This window comes from Synchiropus splendidus, chromosome 1, assembly GCF_027744825.2.
Source record: "Synchiropus splendidus isolate RoL2022-P1 chromosome 1, RoL_Sspl_1.0, whole genome shotgun sequence".
NCBI lineage: Eukaryota > Metazoa > Chordata > Actinopteri > Syngnathiformes > Callionymidae > Synchiropus > Synchiropus splendidus.
In genome coordinates, this window is record NC_071334.1 from 47,941,907 (window position 1) to 47,956,173 (window position 14,267).

General features: G+C 42.4%; 1 protein-coding gene across 2 annotated transcripts in view; it reads right to left on the minus strand.

Moving 5' to 3' along the window:
• lamc3 (laminin, gamma 3) overlaps positions 1-14,267 on the minus strand; it is a 143,558-nt gene that overhangs the window by 60,475 nt on the left and 68,816 nt on the right. For both annotated transcript variants that reach the window (XM_053853530.1, XM_053853529.1), the window contains exon 10: positions 4,800-4,998. In XM_053853530.1, coding sequence (XP_053709505.1) covers positions 4,800-4,998 — 199 coding nt within the window. The remainder of the gene's footprint in view (positions 1-4,799; positions 4,999-14,267) is intronic.

Below are 14,267 nucleotides of genomic sequence, written 5' to 3' on the forward strand. Positions count from 1 at the left end.
TTTTTCTAAAAGCGAGCATGTTGATATCCTGCCCGGTAAAAATGTTTGAGTAGAGTTTGTCACTGCTGTATTGAGTAGCAGGAATGTTTTTCAAAAGTCTGTAGCTCTTGTCGTAGATAAAAAAAATGCAACCTTGCTGGGTTATTGGCGGATGTAGAATATGTTGATGCTGTAGTCAGGCCTTAGGTTTGTGAATGAATAAATGCATGATTTGTGGTGCCAAATTGTTTTATGAGTCGAATTATGATTTTTGCATGATGGCAAATAAAAGCCTATACTATTTCCACTGTGGGTAGCGTGTGGTGATAGGTCGATGAGGTTTCATGAAACAAGTGTCCTGAACTTCAGTGGCCACCAGATGGCGCTGTCTGCTGTAAAATGTTTGGACCGGAACAACTAATTCAATGAAACCCCACATCCTTTCTAAAATCACAGCGGCATCTAGTGGCCTCAGAAAATTAGGAGACTGTTCCATCAACCCTGCAATACTGTTTCATGATGCCTCATCTAGCCATCACTAGTAGTGCATCACCTAAAAGAAAGATGGATGTTGGGCTTGGTGCCCCCTTCACTCAATATAACGTGTCACTTCAAGATGACAATGCCAGGATTCATCGGGCTCAAATGGTGAAAGACTGGTTCAGGGAGCATGAGACATCATTTCCACACATGGATTGGCCACCACAGAGTCCAGACCTGAACCCCATTGAGAATCTTTGGGATGTGCTGGAGAAGGCTTTGCGCAGCAGTCAGACTCTACCATCATCAATGGAAGATCTTGGTGAAAGATTAATGCAACACTGGATGGAAATAAATCTTGTGACATTGCAGAAGCTTATCGAAACAATGACACAGCGAATGCATGCTGCAATCAAAGCTAAAGGCGGTCCAACAAAATGTTAGAGTGTATGACCCTTTTTTGGTGGCAACTATTTTTTTTGGCCAGGCGTTTTGGTGTTAATGGCTTCTGATCCTCTCCCAATGCATCCAGCATGGAAGACTGACTTTGGCGTCAGTACAGGATGCAAAAGTCACTTGAAAAGAGTCACTATTTGACACCTTTGGAGTGAGAATGCGTTGAAAATAACTATGTTTCTATTGTTGATCAGTCAATGAAATAACCGGGTTTGTGGGTGAGCCTGTCTATATGCTGGAAGACAAGGGTGAAATACATATTCCATTTTCACCTGGATCACTTTAAGCGGGAGGAGCAGGATGATTGATGCCATTCTCAACTTCTCGAGGAAATGAGAAAACCAAGTCACAATTCCTTTGCTCTCTGCTCTGCCCAGCTTTTCCTTATCAATGAGAGACCCAGGATGCCATTGTAATGGCAGTGTAAGTCATGAATATTTCCCTGCCGGTTCAAGTTCAAGAGTCAGAACAGGAAGCTGCCAGGAGCACCTCATTAAGAGAGGCTGGACAGAGGCCTCTTCCTGTATCTTCTACGCTGAATCCATTTTTTAGCAGGTAATAAAGCAAAGGAGAGTGACACTGGGTTAGTGAGGCGTGCACCAGGGCAAAGAAAACTGAGCAGATGGAGTGCTGCATGCTCTGGAGATATTGGAGAAAGCCATCAACTGTACCTGCCACCTTCCAAACGTATCCTCATACCACTCCACCAAACCCAACTCTATATGTGCTTTATGATCCATAAAGTTGAAATGGTGAAGGCACCTGTGAAAACGATGGGTGCAAGATGCATCACTATAATCTAGAAAGTGTGGGTGAGAGTCATCAGACAATGGCGACGGTGGTCACCAAGTCCTCCACTGCTGTGATGAATGCAGGGCATGAGCATTAGGGTGAATGCTGCTCATGCACATAATAAAGTCAAGATTCCTGGTTTGTGCTGTTTGCTTTTTGAAGTTTTTCTGGAAATGTATTCATCCTTTTTATAGTTAGTCTGTTCATAAAAGAGTTCATCAAAGTGTTTCTTTAGCGCAGAAAAATAATAATAATGATTAAAAAAAAGACATTTTTACAATGGCTCTAACACTGTATCAGTAGTGTCTCAGCTTTTGATGTTGAATTCTACATCATTCCATATTAGAAGTTCCTTAGTATATTTGACAGTTCATGTTTGTGAAGCACATGATAACATGAGGTGCAAGTTAACTGAAAGGAGACTTCACACCAGCCTCAACCTCTGTCTTTGTTCTTATGAGACGTGCTGCCTCTGGAAATGCGACAAAAGGCTAAATGTTCTTCGACTTAACACGAAATGCATCAACATGCAACCCAGATGGCTGGCTCCTGCGTCACTCGAGGACGCGATGGTCCACTTCAAAATAGTCAATGCTGAGAAATATGACTTATGGGTTGAGTTAGACAGGGAAAGTAGATGTCACCTGGAAGAAAAGACCTTAAGAAGAATGGAGTGGAATACGGAGTCACTCACACATATATATGTAACAGAAGGAACACAGACGTCAGGAATGAAGTAGGTAATCCCATACAAAATCAAAGGCGCAGGGTAAAATACTCCAAAGTAAATCTGGGACAAGGCAAAATAGCTGGTTTCAGATTGCTGATTTACTGCTGGGTCCACGATGTTCTGAGACATTCTGTCCTGAGCTGCAACCCACTCATGAAGAGCAAACGTGATCGAAACACAGATGTCCTCGTGTTTTTTTTTTTTTTTTCCAGAATTACGGCTATGAATTAGAGAACACACAAGTGAAGATGAATTAAAAGAGGAATATGATAAACTCAACAGATCCAACAGATGGACAAACAGAGGAAGAGGAAAAACAGCAACGTATCAACACCAGCTTCAGGACAAGACGTACAATGCAATCCACCAGACAGTAGGCTGGTTCTGGACAAAACACAATTTGTCTCAGCAATCAACACTGCCACATTCAAAATACACCGATATTAGACAGCCAGGAAAGAAAAAAGGCAGGTTGCTAGCAGCAATTCCGGCAAGCCCCATTAGCTCCAAGTGCCACGAACCATGTCACTATGTCCGTTTGATTGCAACGAGCTTTATTTCAATAGCAGGCGGGTGATTGCAACACACACTGTCACACCTCGACATCAGACAATGTTTCGTATCAGGGCCCCTAACTGGCAGGTCCAACCTCTCTGACAAATGTTGAAAACACACTCTTCACTATTCTTAAAGCGGACCCAGCCTGTATTTCCACCTTCCCTGGCTTATTCACGTTTCAAATGTTAAACATCTTCCTCTCTGTGAAGCACGAAGTCCCGCATCACGAGAACCAGATAAGAGATGGAGTGAGAGAAGAAGGTGGTTGTGAATAGTTGGAGCGATTTACAATGTTTTTGTGAATGAATCTTGTATACAAATTTGTTTCTGAACTGGGTGATAGTAGTTGTCTGCTGCTGAGTGAAGGAAATGTATTATTTAATTTGTTACCTCTGTCAAGGTTATGTTCTTGATGGTGTTGGTCTGTTTGTCTGCCTGTGTTCAAAATAGCTTGAAAAGTTATGGATGGATTGGGATGAATCTTTCAGGAAATATGTGAAATGGGACAAGGAACAAATTATTCAATTTTGGGAGTGATGTGTATCACCACCTTTAAAAAAAAAAACCAAAACAAAACAAAAGAAAACTTATTTTGAAGATAGGTTGAGGCTGGACTCAAGCATCTTTGTGGAGGTTTGTGGTGTCAGAGTGTGTGCTTCATTTATCACATACAGTGGTACATTGGTTTTTGAACGTCCCGGACTTCGAACAACAATTTAAAGATTTTTTTGCTTCGAATTTTGAACGAAAATCCAGAACTCGAACTCCCCCGAAAAAACTCCAGGGTTTGATGTCCTGTTGTGGGCTGGAGCTGGGACAGGGATGAGGCGAGTCTGGGACAGAGCGTTACTTGGTTTATGACTTTGTCACAGCCAAACTGCACAGAAGTGCACATTCAGAGCTGGACACGCACCGGGCACCTCTTCACTTCTGGAGAGACGTCACTCACTCGGCAACCCCTCCCACATGCAGCGGCCACACACATAGAGGAACAGCGCACCTGCAGCAGACACTCTACATTCACTCCTACAAAAGACTATTTTAAGGCTTGGAACACATTATTTCTTTTTCCATTCATTGTAATGGGAAAAATCGATTCAGATTTCAAGCAATTCGCTTCTCGAACGGCCGTCTGGAACGGATTGTGGTCGAGAACCCAGGTACCACTGTATTTCAGAATCGGCCCATGGCTACTTCACCAGTCCTGAATTGACGCAATAGGGCAGGTGTAAATCCGAACAACATCCTAACTTTGATAAACATTTGGAACCATTTCAGCCTCAACCGTGAGCTTATCGTCATTTATTCCTGGTTAACCTGCTTCATATAGACAGTCACAGAGGAAAGAAACAGATGCTGAAGTAACTTGTTTGCGTTTCTCACCGGAAGAAACCCATTTCTCTCGCCAGATTTCCACATTGAGCCGATTCATGTAAAAAAGTCTGAACTTGAATTAAATTCTCTGTGATCTAACACTATTAGGGCACTTTATTTCATTCTGTACAGGCCTCACTCAATATGGCCATAAACTGTTTGGAGATGAAGAATGTTGCCGATGCAGACACCAGTATTCCATGTGATTGTATGCAAAGTGCCCCAGATGAGATATGAACAAAGAAAAAGAAGAAAAATGTCTCTGTCTAGCGATTGTCTGCATAATTCTGCTGATTTCATTGTATAAAAGTCAATGCATAAGAGCAACAATATTGCGCATTCTTCATGAAAAAAAGGCTCCATCCTCAATGATCTATTTCTGTATGAGTGTCTTTGCTCAGAGTGACAGGCCGTGTCAGCATCCATGTACCTGACAATGAAGGTGATCCGCGGTGTGAGACCCAGGTCATGAGCGAGCAGTGGTTGAGGTGAAAGATGAGCGAATGCAGTCATTCCGGAACCTTGGATTTGCAGAGTTGCATGGTCGGGGAGGAGCTCGGAGGTCTCCGAGGTGAAGGTGACGTAGAGGAGCTGGCTGTAGCTGTGGACTTGGTGACCCAGGAATTTCTCTGGTGGAAGAAAGGAGAGATGTTGTGTGATGTGTTAACCCTTCCACATACATCAAAACTACAATCTAGAGGAATTATATGTCTCTTTTAAGCATGGAGGGCTCTTTCACAGAGCCTCTGAGAAGCTCTGCAGGATTGAGTGGGTAATTGTCTCTCTCGCATCTTGGGTTCATTACAGCACATTTAGAAAGACTTCAAAACCAAAGCAGTTCATACCTCCTCACTGGAAATCTTGGAGTAAAAATCCAATGTTTTTGATGGAGGGATGATGAATTAGACAATAAAAAATAGGTGCACTCAAGACAAATCAAATTCAAAAATCAGAGGTTTCCCTGCAATATTGTCAAATTATAAGCTTATAAAATATACTCTGCAGCAATGTTCATATTTTTCCATCTCAGCCCTGTAAACGTTCCTTTGAAGCTAGTGAGGCCTCATGAAACTGTCCTCATTTTCAGTGCTCAGTAAGTGGTTTGAAAAATTGAGGTTGGTTGTTCAAATCCAAAGGTTTTACTGCCTCCAGTACCATCTATTGGCTCAGAAAATGAGAACACTGTTTCATGAAGCCTTATCAGCCCATCCCCAAGGTGGAAGTTCAGTATCCAGTGAAGAGTCAGTAGGGGGAGTCAACGCAACGCGGGATTGAAATGGAGGTCTGAAAGGAAGTGCGTGCTGAAGTTTGAATTTTAAAAGCGGGATAGTACTTTGTTGTTTTATTTTCAAAATCCAAAAAGCAGTTTTGTGTTTTATCAAACCGTTGCTTGATAAGTCACGTCAGACCTCTGCTTAGTGTGGCTTGGTTCCCATTGACTGGATGTACTGGGTGTCTCAGAACGATCAACAAAAAACTAGGAAACTAATCAAAGTGAGTAAACTTACCAGCTCAATTCTCACTTCAACTTAAATGTAACCTTCTATTTTGGGGATTAATCTCCTACTCTTCGTTTCTATGCTTTTTATTGCCTTAGGTTAGTATTGAAATAAATAAAAAGTGAAATAAAATGGGGAACAATTGGCTTTGTTTAATATTTGCATATACAGTGGTACCTTGGTTCTCGACAACAATCCATTCCAGATGGCCGTTCGAGAAGCGATTTGTTTGAAATCTGAATCGATTTTTCCCATTACAATGAATGAAAAATGAAATAATGCGTTCCAAGGCTTAAAATAGGCTTTTGTAGGAGTGAATGTAGAGTGTCTGCTGCAGGTGCACTGTTCCTCTATGTGTGTGGCCGCTGCATGTGGGAGGGGTTGCTGAGTGAGTGACGTCTCTCCAGAAGTGAAGAGGTGCCCGGTGCGTGTCCAGCTCTGAATGTGCGCTTCTGTGCAGTTTGGCTGTGACAAAGTCATAAACCAAGTAACGCTCTGTCCCAGACTCGCCTCATCCCTGTCCCAGCTCCAGCCCACAACAGGACATCAAACCCTGGAGTGTGCTCCAGCCTCGGAGGTGTGGAGAGCGAGCACCTCCCCTGTGACACTCTACCACGGTCCAGTGCGGAGACAGGAAAGGTTTTACATCTCAATATGAAGAAAAAACAGTCAGTAAATGTAGCTACCGGGACACGTCTGCATACAGAGGCTGCATTATACACAATAACAAAGTGCGTTGTGGGTCAGCTTTCTGGCTTTTTTGGGGGCGTTCGAGTTCTGGATTTTCGTTGGAAATCAGAAGGAAAAAAAAAATCGAAATTTTTGTTTGAACTCCGATTTGTGTCCAGGACATTCGAAAACCGAGGTACCACTGTATTTTATGTCAAAATATGTTTAAGATATGCATAAACAGATTATACTGAATAAATGAACTTGCTTATTTTGGTGATGTCATGGGATAGTCACCATTTTTCCTATCCTGTGGTCATGGTGGTGGGGAGGGGTTGATAGGGAATGACTTGAATATACAGGTGTAATATTTATTGAGTTTGTGATTGAGATTGTTCAATGCAGGTGTGTGCATTGTTCTGCTTGATAGATCACACGGGCAGAGATGAGGGGAGGCAAAGAAGAGAACGCAGGCAGGGTGGAACAGGTGTGTGAGACGACTGCAGAGGAGGAGTGAGACTTCAACAGAACTAGTTCGCTTCCAATCCAGCACCCAGTCTGGAGTGTTGAGTTACCTGACAATAGTGCCACAGGAATAGGACACCAGATTGGGTCAGGATCGGACAGAGCACCGGTCTGTACAGTGAGAACTCAAAGCTGCGTTTGTGTTAGCGTTGACAATTGCGCTGACTGCAGCCTGGATATCTGCCACAATACAACATTTGAGCAACTTTTTTCATTACCCTGGGCAAGGAACACATACTTCTCTCCGCTCCTCAATTATACATGAAAGCATTGTTGTGTGAGAGGCTTTTAGTGCACTTGTGAAGGCTCTCTGTTGATTGCCTGCCCAAAACAGCCTTTCTCATGTCTGAGAGCCCCTCTGAACAACAGGCGTCATATCTCCGCTGATGAATCGCTGCTCTGGGCTGACCTTCTGTTGGAAACTTTTGGGCTTCTTTAGATGATACGTGACTCAGCCAAGTGTCCAACTAATTAAAGTTCTTAATGTGTCCAGTAAAGGCAACACCCTGACTTCCTCGACTTGGACAGAACAGAGTTCCATCCGTCAAGATCTCACTGGTTACACGGCTGAGCGCTTATTGCTACATGCTTTAGCTATCACTTCATTATACCGCTATCAAGCAGCGTTAGCCTGTGGAAAACTTTTATGCTGCCACATTAATTCCACCTAATCGGAGCGAGGTTATTATATCACAAAAAAAGCCCAAGATTCATTTCATGCTGTAACGCCTCCCACTAGCATCACAACACGCTCCGAGTCATGGACTGGGATTTGAATGGGTGGGAGAACCATGAAAAGGCTCAATTGCTACACTGATCAATATCACTTTCTCTAAAAGTCAAAGCGATAGTCAAGGAAGGAGAAACGCACAATTGTGGCCAGATGGGAGAAACTCTGTGTCTATTCATAACAAGAGAAACGGCGGAGCAAAATGATACATCAACTGTGCTGTTTCAGAATCCATGCATATTGATGGATAAGAGAACAACAAATCTGGAGGGCTTAAATCGTCTCCTTCAGCAAATATGTCGAGACATTTTCCAATAAGCCTTCACCTGCTGAACATCTTAATGACCAGTGGAAGACAGAGCGATACGAGGGGACCGCTGGCGCGAGATGAACGACTCAATTTGAAATTTGAAATCCGATAAGCTGCCATTCCAATGGAAAAGCACTGAGGAAAATGGAGGAAAACGCCTTCAAGTTGACCTGACTTGTCTGTATGAGTGTGTATGCCAATTTTATTGTTGTTGTATTTTTTACACCCCTGACTGGTCCAGGCAGTTACAACCAATCCCCAACAGTTTGGCTCGGTGCTGCAATTTTGCCCATTCACCACGACTTTACCGCAAATTGTGCATCACCATACTCCCTCCCTCCTTGTTGAGATGAAGCCATGTGCACTGCCAAATGCTCACATTTGCCCACAAATATTGCCACCAAGGGTGGTGATTCAGACATGAACGATTCTGAATAAACAAATGTCCAAATTCCCATGACTGAAATGTAGAATAGACAGAACCAAAAAGCGGAACTCTCCAAGCTATTTCTGACTGTCGACATCCTGACCCTGTGGAACATATCAGGAGCTACTGTTTGTAGCCTGTTGGCTGTATTTTGATGAACTACTGAACAACTCCAGTAACACACACAAACATTCCCTCCCTTTACCTCCAAGACTCCACTCATTCAAACGTCCATCAGTCGCTGCCCTTCGTGAGGAGCTTTGTAACAAAATATCGAGCCCACACTACGTGCTGTCAGCCCGGAAACTATTCACGGAACATCATAATATTAAAAAAAGTACTTATTTTATAATCGTTTTTTTATTTACCATGTGCATGTATTTACTTCTTTATTGTTATTTCACTTGAAATTCTCATTAGTTTCTGAAAATGTTATAATCATTGCAGCTGGGAGCGTTTTCTAGGCTAAAAACTTAAACATTTTTTTTCTCAAGGTCATTCTTATTTCCTGTCATGTTGTTCCAGAACCATAAATGATCATTCACTGCAATATAAAGAATAAATCTACTGCATAGTCAGGGAATTTTGGTCACAAAAAAAAAAAAAAAAAGTTCACAAAATCCCGGAGGGCCTGTTCTGTAGTAGGGACAGAAGGCATTATGTTTTTCTAAGAGAAAAACCTTCATGTGAGGACCGGATTCCTCAGCTCCCTCACAAACATGCACGGCAGCAAACGATAAAAGCTTGCTGTTCCATGTTTTTTTTGCTCTGGACTTATATTATATGGTGTATGTTTTCAGTTCCTGACATCACAGTACAACATCTCTTCTGAACGGCAGACACACAAGCTGTTAGTTTTGTTTTATTTTGAAGAACAGAAACTTTTTCATTAAACAATGACTGCTGACTGACAGGCTGAGCCAATAAACTATTACAACAAGGACAAGGTAAAGTGTCATCTGTGGGAGGACAACAACAACAGCTCTTCAAATATAGTTTAGAAGCTGTTCCAAACTATTTTTTGAGAAACAAAAAAGAAGTGATTTCTACTTCTCGAACGAATGGTCGGAGGCAGCGGGAGGATGACATAGCAAAATTGCAGCAAGCTATAACTTATGCTAATTCTTGGTTATGCTTTATGCTAATTCTAGATCAAAAGCATGCCAGAGGTTAAATGAATACACTTCAGTCTGTTACAGTTTCCTCACAAGAAAAGAACATTCTTTTCATGTCGCAGCACAGAAAAAGTCACTTTAACGGACAAATATGGGCATGATGGAAATGCGCTCGTGTCACGTGTTAATCGTGGCCTATTACCCGCCGAGAAATATGTTCCAGTGTATGACCAAACATATACGGTCAACCTCCTTAACGAATACATTATGACGTTATTTAAAGTTGAAAGTTCAGTAAATAACTCAGAGTCAGCGATTGCAAAAACACATACATTCTCATTTGGCGCCCAAATGAGAATGTTTGGTCGCTTTAGAATCACTTTCACTTCCTGCTTTCCTCCCATTTGTCATGCCAGACCTAAAAATGAATATAAATCAACCACAATAAGGGACTCCAGATTCTACTCACAGATGAATAATCCTCTAAATGCCTGCGTTTATGGAGATTCATGACGCCGCAGACGGGCCCACCATTGAGACTTGTTGGTCTGTTAGTGACGCGCTTTAAAGCCATACGTCAGACTCACAGCGATGCCGATCAAAAGCATGTGGAATAATGATGCGCGGGCTTCAAGTCCGAGCCAAACGGGAACACTTTCCGGAGACGACACTCGCTTAGTCACACAATCGCATTACTGGGATCATTACCCGCCGTTATGCAAGAATCCATACAGAACACATGTCCAATAAATCACTGAGGAAGTAATATCTATTGACTTTTATTTGCCGTGAACACAAGTCCTGTGCATTAGTCATTACAGTATCACAGCGTGAAAAAGTAATTGCCCCTTTCAGAATTCAGATTTATGTGTGTGTACACAGCATAGCCAGAGTCACTATTAAATGAGATGAATGGGAGTATCTCCTTGATATACAAAGATATCCTTGTGTTATTAGAGAAATAAATGCCCTCACAAATAGATTTATTTGTGAAGGGACGTCATCTTTTGGACGATGCTTTCTGTTCTTGTGTTTGGGTGAATCCGCATCCCAGCGTACACCTTTAGTTGCAAGCCACAAGGTCACAAGTGTGTCACATAGAGAATAGAGGATAAGAAGATAGAGGCCGATACAAAACCTCAGATATGATAACTGAGCAGCATGTCCGAAAGAACTTTAATTATATTTTACTTGTCCACTTGAACTCTCTCTGTACCTTTAATAAATAATGTATGTTTCAGATTTGCAATAAATAAATCTATGTATTTTATTGATTGAAATCTCGTCCAACAAGTCTCAAGTTACAGGTCACTAAATTGAGAGGCAATTGCTGGTGTTCCAGGGTGGATGAACACGAGTGAAGCGTTGATGAGGTTTCATGAAACAGTGTCCTGATTTTCATAGGCTACTAGATGGCGCCGCCTGCTGCAAAATGTTGGAACTTGAACAACGAATTCAGTGAAACTTCACATTGTCTTCAAACCCACAGCGTCATCTAGTGGCCTCTGAAAATTAGGACACTGTTTCATCAACCCTGCAATACTGTTTCATGATACCTCATCTACCCTGAGGTGCAGCTGATTGGTGAAAAGGTGTCCTCTTGACTGGTTGTAACAAAAACCTGCACCAACTGCGGCCCTTTGTGTAACAGCTTGCCCACTCCTGTTCTAGATGTTTTCAGTCTGCTATATTCATTCAAGACTCTCGTTTTTAACATCGAGCAGACAATAACTTGGCCTCCTGAAGACAAGTAAAAAAAGCAAAGTAATTCTTGACTTTCAGTGCAAATGTAACAGCACCTTAATGGTTCTGGGATTTAACTGTTTTTTTTTTTTATTGACAGTGTTGCATCACCAGAAAACAGCTGATGCAAAATTGTTTTTAGATCAAGGTCATTTTCTGGTGTCTGTTTTGTATGTTAACATGCAAATGGAATCTATTCCGGACCTTTCAGTACCTATGTCTGTTGTGGAATTCCTATCCACTACGAGGAAAAGAAAAAAGTCCTGAGTGCAATTCTGTGTTCCAATAACGCACAAGAAAACCAACGCTGCTATTGGTGTCACTTCATTTTTGTTTACTCCTGTCAGTCTGTCAAACCCTTCTGAGATTGTCAACTACGACAAGCCGCCTGGAACGCAAAAATAACAAGTGATGGGTCCCTGGATAACTTTCCCAGTGCAGGTGCAGTAGCTCAAGATGAGTTGGCTGGTGTGGCACCAACCCAATTAAATCAACTCCCTTTCAATTAAATCTCAGCGGTTCTGTGCAAGAACCAAAACCACTGAGGCTCAGACATCGACCGGCTCAAGGAACAGGGGGCAGATTTTAAAAAAAACTTTTAATCAGGTTCGATAAACTAAACTCTGCTGCTTACAGGTGCAATAAACCGTATTGGAAAAGCGATTAAAAAAAGGGACGCAAGTGTCTGTCATATGAAATTCTTTGCTGAGTAAGCACGTCTGAAAATACAATAACGTTGATGGAAAATAAAAAGAACTTGAAATAGGTCAGCAGGGGAAGAGGCTGCTTGATCCGTGTTGTAATGCTAGTTTAATATTTAATTTTTTAATTTATTTGGATGTAGGAATAAAACTGTGCTCATGGATGCAGTGACCCGAATGTAACTAGTTCAATGAATATGTCCTTAGCTCTCGCCCTCCATTTTGCATTGAGTACAGTAAATGACTTGACTTGTTTCTCTACACCCTCGTGGTCTGATATAGTTCATATACGTGCCATGACAATCCTTGTGTTATGCTGTACTTGTTTTTGGCTGACAGAGAAAACATTGATATCTATATCTTACAGCAGTGGCACTGGTTCTGAAAGCACTTTGTCGTAGTAACAGTATACACGCTGGACCAATGAATCTCAGAGGAAAAAGGTTTTGCACACATATAAGCCACACGGGCCTATAACTCGCAGGTGCAACCCATCCTCACTCCCATGGTGTAATACATTGATGTTGGGAACGTGGGCTTTTGCTTTTTATACCAATGAAAAAGGCAGCCTTCAATGTGGCATGTTGACACATTCCCATGTTGCGTTCCTGGCAGGGCTGTGTAGGATCGTGCTTGGCCCTTGTCGTCAGTATAGGACGCAAACTTTCCCAACATGAATGTATAACACCATGGGAGTGAGGATGTGTTGGCAGGTGCAGCAGTGAAGCCTATGCTGTAGACAGGTACACCATGGTTAAGTAGATCTATCAAATTGCTTTCAATTTTGGTATATCATGTTGCCTCTGCTAAATAAGTAACACCCCTCCCAACAGCACATGAAAGACTGAGTGTAAAAGCCTCAAATTGTTTATTCATTTCAGGAAACATACCAACTGGGGCATAAATGCAAATCTTTGCATGTTCCCAATAAATCGTTTAGTACTTTCTTCTTCATGTTGTGTGAGTACTAATGGATAAAATAATAAATAAATCAAGTAAAAATGTCAGCATGCTTGAAAGTCTTGTCTCTTTTAAGCCATCGTGTGCATGTTCTTGCGCTCCCTGTGTGCCTTTTTCTCTGTTGTCTTCTTTCACGACAAGGCCGCGCAACTGGGTTTCCTGCAGACTCAGGTAGCGCTAGTGTCGTTTGAAGATGTTTTTTTTTCTCCCTCTGCAATTGCAGCTTGTGTCAGAGTGACAGGTAGCCTGAAGCGGCTCTCATGGATCTTTGCGCTTCCTTTGCTTCCACTCCTTGACAGAACACAAGAGCAGCCGTATGCTGCTGCTGCTGCCTCCTCTTCTTCTAGAGGGCTTTTCATTAAAATTCTGTCTTTCTCTCTTTCCGACTTTGTGTCTTTCTTTCGGTGTCCCTGCTGCTTCGGGCTTAGCAGGTTTGTCTGTGCCGCGGCAGATATGAAAAGGATCAACACTGCAATCCTCTAGAGATTGCTGTAAGGACTTATGTTAGATGATGTCCCCTTCAGCGTGAAACGCCGCTCAGCCGTGAGAGCCTGCAACCGCCGTCCAGCTAATTCAAGTGGTTGTTGGAGTCCGGTCAAGAAAACTGTTCGGGCCACTTCATGTTTGCTGCCGATACAGTCGAGCAGCTGTGCAGGAGCGCTTGGGCTGTCGAGGCGCCGCGGGGTCAACAGTGACGCAGATGTCCAAGATCAGGGAGACGTCAAGTGGAGATGAACATGCTTGAGGGTGAATCCGCATCCCAGAGTAGACTTTTGCATATACATTCACACACGCCAAACAACATGTGGCACCTGACAGATTTGCCCTTTGGGGGTAATAGGAAGTGCCTTCATGTTTGCTGCATTATCAGTCTCAGGTTTTACTGAAAATGTTCGCTGCCAAAAAGAAGGTGCACTGAAGACACGCAGGCACAACTTTTACTCTCACAGCTACTGTACTTTACAAGGTACAAACCTGTTACCACTTACCAAGGGACACTAGACAAATAACTAAACGGTCACTAACTTTTGGCCCCTCTAGTTAAACACATTTATCTTTAGCACTCCATCCATCCATCCATCCATTCATATCCTTCCAATAGGCTTGCTAGGGTGTAGCCTATCCACCAATACTGACACATATGGAACAAACCAGTGTACAGTGGGTGGAAAACAGCATCTTCAACATCTCTTTAAATGTTGTGGTTTAATTTGTCTTT